The 11527-nt window shown below is 32.0% G+C and overlaps 1 protein-coding gene across 6 annotated transcripts in view; it reads right to left on the bottom strand.

Moving 5' to 3' along the window:
- Positions 1 to 9312, bottom strand: part of LOC111642097 (calcium-responsive transcription factor-like) — a 14122-nt gene extending 4810 nt beyond the window's left edge. For 3 of the 6 annotated variants that reach the window (XM_023388371.1, XM_023388372.1, XM_023388373.1), the window contains exons 1-9: positions 9263 to 9312; positions 3164 to 3248; positions 2827 to 3087; positions 2603 to 2757; positions 2335 to 2524; positions 2152 to 2266; positions 1930 to 2067; positions 1500 to 1742; positions 1261 to 1414 (exon numbers count right to left, since the gene is read on the bottom strand). In XM_023388371.1, coding sequence (XP_023244139.1) covers positions 1261 to 1414; positions 1500 to 1742; positions 1930 to 2067; positions 2152 to 2266; positions 2335 to 2524; positions 2603 to 2757; positions 2827 to 3087; positions 3164 to 3248; positions 9263 to 9277 — 1356 coding nt within the window. In that variant the 5' untranslated portion in view covers positions 9278 to 9312. Of the gene's footprint in view, positions 1 to 1260; positions 1415 to 1499; positions 1743 to 1929; positions 2068 to 2151; positions 2267 to 2334; positions 2525 to 2602; positions 2758 to 2826; positions 3088 to 3163; positions 4284 to 9262 lie in introns of those variants that run through there. The other 3 variants (XM_023388375.1, XM_023388374.1, XM_023388376.1) reach the window with 3 other exon arrangements.
- Positions 9313 to 11527: the final 2215 nt, after the last annotated feature.

The following is an 11527-nucleotide window of genomic DNA, read 5'->3' as shown; positions in this document are numbered from 1 at the left end:
GTCACATTAAAATTAAATAACCTTATGTTATTTTCATTATTATTAGAATTGTATTTTAAAGGTAATAAATGTAAAAAAAAACTTATTCTATTTATCACTTGCTGTCTACCCACAGCTTCTCCCGCATTATATCGAATTTTCTCGTGGGAGTAAGATATATTCTCGCAGTAAAATGTAGCCTATGTCCATCTCCAACATGTAAGCTATTTCTGTCTTACAAAGCTCTATCTTATAAAGTTATCTCTGTGCCAAATTTTATTAAAATTTGTGTTATAAAGCTTTCTCTTGTGCTTATAAAGCTTTCTCTTGTGCTAAAAATTGTGCTTATAAAGCTATCTCTGTGCCAAATTTTATTAAAATTTGGCACAGAGATAGCTTTATAAGATAGACAATTTTATTGTTCAGCAGTGTAGACGTGAAAAGGTAACAGACAGACAGAATTACCTTCGAATTTATAATATTAGTATGGATTAATATGAATTTCTGCTATAAGGGGTACGTGAGTTTGAGCTCTTTCTTGAAGTGGTATGCAGGAAAAACTAATTGGGAACCCACTGCTCTACTGTAATTATTATAAAATAGCAAAAGCTTAATTTTGAGGGTAGAGATGGGTTTTATAAAAAATTGTAAATGCTAATAATGAGTAAAAGCTTCGTTAAGTCTGACCCCACTTGAGATATGACACATGACTCCCTCTATATGAAATGGTAACACTGTTTATGGGATCAATCCTGTACTTTAGTCCACATATTGTGATAGTGGCATAAGGTGAAGTGTGAGTCCGTGAATGTTTTTGTTTGATTTTGTGGTGGTCGTGCTCATGCAGGGTTGACTTTGAGTGAAAATGTTTCACAGTACAAATAGGTGAATTTGTGACTTCATGTATAGTTATTTTGTATATGCCGTTATCTTACCATTATTTTTTTCTGTTTGTTATTATCAAAATCAAACATTTTTTCCATGTGCCTACTTCCAGTCTCTCTGCACATCACTAAAAACAGTGTCAAATACCCTAACACCACCTACAAGTGTTTTTGCAAATTCTTTCTTTTTTGCAGCAACAACTTTCCAATTGATTTAATATTTCCGAACTAAACATATAATGATTTTTTAATTGTTTTCATTTATCATTCATATTAAATATTGCAAAAGTATATAAATCACAAATTGAAACATGACAATTAAGTCAACGAAAAGTAAAAAAACAATTTAAAAATCATCAGAAATTTCTGATGAAACAATAAAAAAAAGAATACATACACTTGGAGCAAGTAGAGGTAATGATCCTAATCGAATATCTTTTAATGCTTCACAAATATGATTCTGAATATCATGGATGGTGGGAAAATAACAAAGATTGTGACGTTCTGGAAGTGACTCTTGTGATTGAAACATCTCTCTTTCAACAAATTTCCTTTAAATAAAATACAAAACTTAATTTAAACAAATGCCTTTTAGCTTTATACTTTAATACATTATTTGGAAAAATTTACACTAACCTTAACTGCTTTCTTATGGCAAATACTCGAACCTCACCGTGGGAGACTAGATCACGAATTTTCTCGACCAACTGGGGATGAATACGAGAGAGACGTTTAGAACACGAAGGAATTTCCGTTTTAATTTCAGTTTCCATAGTTGGTTGGTGCTGTGTGTGAGAAGCTCTGCGAGATGACGTTCTTCCGGAAGGTGGTCCCTCATGAAATTCATGAGCGAGTTCTGTAGGGAGCTGAATGTACCACCTACAATGACAAGATATTTGAATTACTTTTATGTACAGTAGAACCCTGGTTATCTAAGGCAAACCTGTAATTTCATGAATTACAGTATAAGAAAAGTAGTGAATAGATATACCGTAATTCATATAATAAAAATACCGTAATTCTTATACCGTAATTCATGAAATAAAAAAATATATACATAAATTACCTATCTTCTCCATGACCTTCAAAACCAGACGATTTTAAATCTAAAAATGCTTTTTCCATAGCTGCTCTTAAGCTCTTTTTATCTAATGTTAAATTAACTTGATATTCTGGAAACTTTCTGACTTTTTTTATATATATCCTAAGTTAATCCAAAAAAAAAAAAAAGTTATGAAAGCATAAACTTTTATTTTTTATATCTACAAAATCATTACAAATTTTCTACCTAGCTGGACAAGTTTGCTTAAATTCCCCCTTCTGCAATCCTTCTGTAGGTTTCTTCCAAGAGCTTCCCTTCCTCCGAGGTCCATACTGGCATTCCATGACTACTGCTCGACTTCCTACAAAATGAAATGTACCATTAATCTTTTTTATACATAAGTAATGAAATACTTAAAACTATATTTACCGGCATTAATGAATGGAATTCCATCAAATGGCACGTATTGTGATTTCCACATTAATCTAAGAGAGTTTCGATGGACTCCGGTAGATTGGCGTGTACCCCAAAATGATTGTGTTTCTTGCTTGTGATAGGCAAGGAGGAGGTCAAGCTCCACTTCTGAAGAAACCCATCCCCTGTAGGAATCTCCAATATGCTGGAAATAGCAATAACTTTAATTTTACGTGTTTGTTTGTTCTATTAACACATAGACAATTAATTTAACATAATTTACTTCGCAGTCTCGCATACGAAGGGCCCACTGAGGAGCATCGATAGAGGAATTCTGCAGAGATGGAGACAACAAGAGAGAAGTGATGATGTCTTGCTTTTCGCTTTTACATTCCACCTGGTTAATTTCGCATGAAGTTTCTTCAACCGGTTTTTCTTCTAAGAATACCATCAACAAATATATATTTCTAAAACTTGTTACAAAATAACATATATTAAAACAATTACCAGTTTTTGTAGTCACTTCTTCAGGACTTAAATGAATAATATGAGTTATTCCTGAATTAACGCTGGGTTGCACCACCTGCCATACTTTACCACAATACTGTTGTGACTGAACTTCTGGTGTCCCGACGCTAATGACTACTCCATTTAATGCATCTAGAGAATCAGCAGTGAGTACGGTTCCCTCCTGCGTCTGGACTATGTGAACAGGTTGGAATGTTGTGCCAGATGGTAGAGTAGACTGTATGGCTGTCTGTAATATACCTAATTACAATAAAAATTGTAATTAAAAGCAGGAACCATTTATCAAAAAATGTAAAAATTGACAAAAGGTACCAACTTTCAGGAGGGCACTCTGCAGTGGTGCTAATTTCTGAAGTTTCTTGCTTAACATCCATCCCCACAACTGTTAAATTATTTATAGTCTAGTATATAAAATACAAAATGTTCAATTTTATTGGAAATTCATATAATTTTAATTTAATTTTAAATATAATTAAATGAGAAATGATTAAAAATTACTAAAATTCCAATCCCTCACTCATACCAATCCATGTACTGTACATATGGATCAGTATTGATCCTCATCCAAGATGGATACAATGCTCCAATCCACTCTACCTAACATATTATAGATCTGAATTAAATTTCAACCTAGATCTGCAAAGCAATCAGTGCTGTCTTATCCATCAGGCACAGTGCCTAGGGCCTAAGAAAAATTAAGAGTCTACAAAATTAAAAATTGAGATAATAGAAGTTATGAGAATTAAAATAGAACATTAAGTTTTTGTTCAGCCAGTTTATTTTATATAGACTTTTCCACACAGTTCTACAATTTTCTCAACTGGCAACTGTTTTAATATTTCACTTTCTATGGAAAGTACAGATAAATATGATAATTTTGTTTCAGACAAATTAGATCTTAAATGATTTTTAATGTAATTTAATGTTAAAAAAGATCATTCTCCTTCAGAATTTGATCCTAAAATTGACATGTACATTCTAAGAGCAATATTCTGTATTCAAAAAGCTGGATAATAAATTCTGCAATAATTCTTGAACTGTTTTGCAATCTGGAAATAATATAAAAAGATAAAATAAAAATATTATATTTTTAAAAAATAAAAAAGTGCCTAGCACCTACAAAAAGCTTAATGCGGCTCTAATAGCAATAGGTTAACACTATGTAACAATTAACTGACTAGTTTCCCAAAGGAAAATTTCAAATACTTTTTCAGATTTTTTGGATATATAAAAATCCATCAGCAAAAATTAGGAATACAGACTAATAATTAACAATCCACTATACAAGGAAGTGAAGATTTCAGGATAATCATTTAAAATATCTGGAATGATACAGACATCATCTTACAAATTTACTATATTAGGAAAGAAGTGTCTACACTTCTATGCATATGTTATTCTGTATGATCTACAAGCATGGTTCCATGAAGGATGGAACTGAATGGAACTGAAGGATACATGTTGGCATGCTAACATGTATCCTTCAGTTCTATGCTCAAAAAATGATAGAACAGAAGCCAAACCAGTGGCATAGCATAGTGGGGGAGGCACTTTTAGGGGGCGGCAAAATTTCACAATAAATAATAATAATATCTTGTAAAAATTTGAACAATTTCATTTCATATTTTTGTCGCACCTACGATTCGGACATTGAAATAAGCACAGAATTTTTCATTACTTATTCTGTGACGAAACTGAATTTTAGTCTTTTAAGGGGGCGGAAATTTTCCTCCGCCCCGGGCGGCTGACACCCACGCTAATCCACTGAGCCAAACATCTTTTGATATGAAAGCTAAGAGATTTCCTTTCCACTTCCCAACATCCCTCCCAACAAGATAGCTTTGAAGTATCACAAAAAGTGAAATGTCCACCTAGTATGGAAAATATGTCCAACAATCTTTAATATTCTTAAAAATGACAAGGAGGAATTTCACTGCCTAGATATAAGTGGAGTCTACAGAATCCCCATCTGACAACACTGAAAACATTATGGTGTACAGGAATCATAGCCAGTAAAACCCACATTAGAATTAAGGAATATTATCATCTTAGTTACAAAATGTAAAAAACTAGATGCCAAGTAATGTTACAAAATTAACAACTGTCTCTTGGCATTACAGAAAACGTTTATTTACACAAGTACTTTTGACAGTATATAACTCTTCTCTTCAGGCAAATTATTATTCAGAGAACAGAATGCTACTGTTTAAAGAATGAAATATAAACAGTAGAGAATATTTTTTTAAAATTGTTACCTGTGCACAAGCATGGAATGTAATTGAAAAATTCTGTAATTTTATATATTTAACAACCAGAGTATGCAATTAAATATAACCAATATTGCTGAACCAAAATACAAAAGCAAACTAATATACAGCAGCACCATTAATGAAGCTTTTTGTTGTAAAATATGCAATTTACAACTTTAAAAGCTTAAATAATGCTATCCGCAGTGCTCATATGTCAAACATGGGGGAGTTGTACAGCAACATTGATGCAATGAAAAGAGACTCTCAGATAGTATTCTTCAGTCTCCACAATGTTTTATGAGGAAAGTTTGTGACAAATGTAGATCAAATTTACCTTTAAATTTACAATGTGACAAATGTAGATCAAATAAGCAATCAGAATTTTGTTAAAGATTTGCAATATTACAACTGAATCCGTTTCCATATTGGTTCAAGTTAATGAACTTTGATCCAGAGGAAACCTTAAATGTAATAGAAAAAACTCATAAAGCTTGTAATATTCAGCACAAACAAGCAGAACTCCTCAAAGAACAAAAGGAACACATCATAAAGTTTGAATCTTAGTTGTCAGCCTTAGAAACCTGCAACGTCCACACCAGCAGTGAGAAATCACATCCCCATTTGGTATATTTATATAAGTGTATGTATTACATATACCATTCTATCGCCATGGCAATGCACATGCATAACTGTTTATTCTTTTAAAATTCGTTTGTGCTGTTCCATTTTTTGAAAATAATTTCATAATCTTTGTTCTACGCATTCACTTGTTCGAATCTCACTGGTTTTTTAAACCTGAAGAAGACCGAAAGTACAGTCGAAAATGTTTGTTTGCTATTAAATGTTTACTACTGGACTTTTAAGGTTTAGGAGTGTTAATTTAGTTATTGTTGTTTTGATAAGTATGCTATTTACTGAAAAATTGTTATATTATTCATACATCCAGTGCTTGTTCAATGGTAATTTGCAGCTTAGGCAAAACTGATTTTTGCCATCCCAGCTTCCAGAACAGTTGCTAATAGAAAAGCACTTTAAGCACTGGTATGAACTATTTATAAACAATTTTAATGTATATTTATTTTATTTGGATTATTTTTATTTTTTTCTCTATTTTAACATTTTTGATGGAATTTTGCCACTCAAGGTAGTTACCTCAGGCATCAAGCTGGGCCTGCATACATATCCTTATTGCAGAGATGTCAAGAAGAAAATACATGGACTATATTAAATATAATCCATCAATAAATTCAATATTCTAATAATTGAACAAGTTTCATACTGTAAACATATCTAATCTATACTTTTTATGACAAATTGATTATTAGTTTTGGGGTGCCTGCATACTGAGGACTTAGGGGTGCCATATTTCTAAATGCACCACTGCAGATGATAATTAAAACATACAAATGTGAAGAGATAATTCTATTTATTCAAATTATATTAATTGTAATAAATTGTAAAATTTATAACAACTAATCATGTGATATTTGTCTACTGTAATAATTAATCAAAATCATAAATGTAATTTAATTCTGTTTTTATTAATTATTAATTACATATAATAAATATGTCATATATTTAGTACATAGACCTAATTGCTTGTATACTCTAAAAAAATACAAATATATCATGCAAAATGGCAAGCAAAATTTTGTACAGTCATCAGATCAATTCTGCAAAATTCTTCAATCAGGGAGTTGATTTTATAACTGTTCAATCATGTGTTGTCGAAGAATTTGCTATTTTGAAGAATTTTTAATTGAAGTTTATCTTGGAAAATAAAATTCTAAATGCAAAGGAAAGAGGATGCAATTGCAACAGATTACTACTTTGTTTCCACACAGATGCAACCATGGAAAAATGTTCTCAAGGATGCACTTTTTTGATAACTCCATCTATACTGTATACTGATATACTCATTGAATTATTTTTCTTTCTAACTTTTTCCACCTTTCAGATATTAAGAGAACATTTTTCATACCCATTGTGAATTTGCCAAACTTGTAACCAGATGACTGAATGTTCAGTAACAAGGCCGGTATAAGTGGATATCCAGAATATCCACAAAAATCTAAGGACCAAACCGAAACCTAGATCCTCTGAAATTGCAGATTGACATCACCTACTGCCCACACCCTATTGGCAATCTGGCTATCATTTCCATTGATCAGTTATAATGCATTTTAAATATACTTTTAAAACAGTTTATTCTATTTTTCACTTAATATTTAACAGATGATGATAAAAATTAACTCTCACTGTCATTAAGTATAATTTAACTTATAAGAAGAAACATATATAACCATCAGTGTATCTGGGGCTTACAGTGTGGCAGCACCTCGATATTAAAGTAGTTTTGTTATTTTAAAATAATAAACAAACATAATGCATATTGCATGATTCAATCAGTAAGATTAGTTAACTAAAGTAGTTCTATAGTAAATGAGTATTCTATTATTTCCATATTCTATAAATCCTGGACATGCCACTGATTATAGTACTGTATTTAAATTTTCTTCAAAAATCATAAAACAGAATTAAAGAGTTTTTGATTATGTTAATTGAAAATAATAACTTATGTAGTAATTATTTTCGATTCTAAAGATGCTAGTAATTAATAACAAAAATAATTCTCATTCTTTTATTCGATTAATTTCAAATCAGTAGATTATCTCAACTGTAATCAAGATTCTTGTGATTATGTGCAATCAACATTTTGATTAAGCTTATCATTTAGAGCAATGGTTGGCAACCGATGATCCGTGGACCATTAATGGTCTGCAAAAAAATTTGGTTGGTCCTTGAAGAAATTTGAACATTGATCAACTGAAGGTTATGCAAAGTGTTATGAAAGAAATGCAAAATGCTTAGTTGCTTTTTTTTCACTCATTGGGGTTTTTTTTATTCAAATCTAAAACCAAATACAAAGTGACTGTTATCAATAAATGATGAATAATAAACAATATTGCGAGTGCAATCATCCTCCTTCATGGAAAAGCACTAAAAATCCATAAACTTATTTCAAACAAGCAGCAATGAACTTTAGGCTTTCATTAATTTGTTATAATTAAACACGTGAGTTTCATATTAATATAGTAAAATTGAACTTTTATGATCATTATTTTACAGATTTTGTGTCGTTTAAATAATAGTAGTCCGAGGGATTCAAAATTGTGAGTTTAGTGGTCCGTAAGGTTAGAAAGGTTACCGACCACTGATTTACAGTATAAATTCTAATGTTAAGACCCAACTGTACTATCTTAAATGCAAAATTTTGACCATGAAATCACAATCAGAAACATTTTTACATTATTTATTTTCTTTACATAAGAAGAAAGTGAAAGTTTAATGATTATAATTAATAAAACACATATAAATAAAGTAAGAACATGTACTCAAAAGCTAATAAAAGCTGTTTATTTTAATTTTTTTGGTTAAGAAAAAAGCATTCAATGTTGCTGAGCTTTTCTAACAAGTCAAAGTATTTTTCTTTGTCACAACGGTTGTTTTATCAACAAGTGAATCCAGTGTAACTAGCATATAATAGAGGGTAATTAATTCAGTATTTTATCTCCATTCTAACATGAAAACAGTCAAAAAATGTGACAAAATCATCATCATACGACGAAATCTAAGTGAAATCTTTTGCTAGACGATTTTCAAACGCAGAAGAATCCACACAATTCATAAATAACGTTAATTTAATCTTAAAAGTATTGATAAGAAACCTTCGCAGGCAAAATATTTCGTTTTTATCCGAGCCGTGAAATTTTTTGAGACGACAATCGATAGATCGTCGAGGAAAAAAAAAAAATGTTAAAGCACGAAACGTTTCCAATTTCTAAACAATGCGGCATCGATCAGGAGACGGAGAGAAGGGTCAAAGGTCGAACTGGGCGGGGCCCACGTGCCGAAAGGGGTCACGACTCGGTAAAACCGTAAAAATGAAGAAATTCCCGAACGAATAACGTATTGGAATAAGGCTCAATGACAGAAAGATTAAAAAACGAAGTATTCGAGGGGAGGAAGCGAAATTCGATCCGCGTCCATAATTAAGAGTTTAGTCGATAATCTGAATGAAGAATGAAGCACCCGAATCGCTCGTGACACGTGTTATCTACTATCTAAACGAAAAGGAGGGCGAAAGACGAAAACGAGTCACCAACCTCGTCATCGGCCATCGGATTGACGTCGACGCGGAGCCACCTGACGGAATTTATTGGCAATTTTTTTTTTCAATTTTTTTTTTTTTTGGTTTGTTAACCAAATTATTAGGAATGTTCGGGCTCGGTTCGTCCCGACATTTTTCTTCGAATATTATTGAAATTCAAATTGTTCCTATAAAAATAATGCTATATTTGTTTCCGGTTGATCAATAAAACGCGCAAGTTATGGTATTAATTTAACATTGTGAGGAATCCGGATTCTTATGATTTTTTTTTAAATTTTTCCGGTAACGTTATATATAACAGACGGAAGATATGGCAATGAGTCAAAAAATGACCGCCAAGACTTTTACATTTTTGGACTCGGAGGACCTTGAAACGTCGAGAAATGCAAAAAAATTCTAGGTTTTTTTCCCTATATGTATGGATGTTAGCGTGTGCGCGCTCTTGTTGCACGATTTTGTTTACCCTCTTTGAAGCTTAACAACTCTCTTGTTTTTTGTCGAACCTTTTTGAAATTTTGTCGGGAAATTTTGTGTATTAGGAGGATTGACGCTATTAAATTCTGATAGTTAAAGATCGACGAGGTGGGAAGATAATCGGAGGGTCGTGTGTCAGATCAAGGGGTCGGACTTAATGAGAATTTTACTCGTTTTAGCATTTACCAGTGTAATTTTTTTATACTGGTAAAACCCATCACTATCCTCATAATTAAACTATTTGCAATTTTATAATAATTAAAAATAAAAGTTTTTAATAATTAAACATAATAATAGGTACCGTCACACATGCAGTTTTAAATGTTGCCTGGAAACTTAAGCAACTCATTGTTGGAATTTTTTATGGATAAGGAGAATTAGTAGGTAGTTCATATCTTTCACGTTTGATTGTCAACTCCGTTGCGTGTCAGTAACGCTCATAATGGGCATAACGTTTCACTTCTAAAATTTTTATCTTTTTCCTCCCTGTGGGCACTAATAACGCATTTTTCGGATCCTTTGTGGGTCCGGCCAAATACGCAATTGGGAGGCCAGCTAATGAGGGACGGAACCCGACTTATCCAATCTGACTGCGTATAAAAAACCCGTCGGTTTCTCTACCCGGATTCGATCCTGGACTTCCAAGAGCAGTAGGCTGACGTAGTCGTTCTGTCACTGGATCAATAGTGGACATAATAGACATTAATGCATTCGAATGTGCTAGTGCTTCGCTCTATTATAGTGTTTTGTGAAGCACTAGTACCCTATAAATGCTTATTATTATTGTAATTATGTATTTAATCACAAATCAATCAATCAATTCGATAATAATCAGTTTAATTAACTATGTTATCCATATTTTTATTACCAAAAACAATCGCCAACTTAAATGTTCCTATACATTCAATTATATTTCTAATTCAATTATAGATTTTCCAGGAATAAACTAGCAACTGTAGTTTAACTACTGTATTGACAAATAGAGTAATCTTTCTTTTTAACTCTTTCTGCCTCGTGGGCAATAAGAGGGTCTCTTTTAGCAAACCATTATGGGTTCGGCTATGCCCACAATGGGGCGGCCGGGTGGTGAGGGATGGGAGCCGACATATTCTGTCGGACCACTCCCCGAAAAATTCCTGGGGAGGATAATACTGTACAGTGGCGTGCCGTGACATTTGATGATAGGGAAGCTGTGTTTCTGTAAGAAGCCGACTTCCAGGGGCAATCAGTTAATTCTTTAAATGTATTTTTAATGGAATATTTATCTGACGTAATTAATAAATAAACAAGTTCAATATAATTACCTCCGTTATTAGATTCAATAGATTCCCTATGCCCTCTAAATGCCGATTCTTGCTTTGATAAAAACATATAACATCTATTAATTTAAATATATCTATTAGCCGTGACTATCTCGTTATAATTTTCAATATGTATTTTATATTATTTACTAATGTTAAATTCTATTCCGCTTTAATTACCAAATTGCTTCAAATACGAAAGAATAGACGATTTTTCGTGTCTTTTGCCTGCTAAATTGTCAAAGCCATTCTTATTACACATACTAATTTCATTTGAAAATAGTAGGCAAGCCAACAAAACAATTTTTGCATTTTTATGCATCTACAGAGCCATTTTTTCGTGAAAATATCGAACAAATTTTTTTATTGAAGTGTTTATATTTAACTTAGGCATTGGCCTTTCTCTTTTAATAATGTTTTCTTTTTCATTATATGATCTCGAGCCAAAACTTTTTTAAAATAAATTTTCAATATCGCAATTACAT

Source organism: Centruroides sculpturatus, unplaced genomic scaffold (genome assembly GCF_000671375.1).
Source record: "Centruroides sculpturatus isolate CEXI.00-Female unplaced genomic scaffold, Cexi_2.0 scaffold1572, whole genome shotgun sequence".
Lineage (NCBI taxonomy): Eukaryota > Metazoa > Arthropoda > Arachnida > Scorpiones > Buthidae > Centruroides > Centruroides sculpturatus.
The sequence above is the reverse complement of the archived record's forward strand: the minus strand, read 5'-3'. Positions and strand labels throughout refer to the sequence as shown.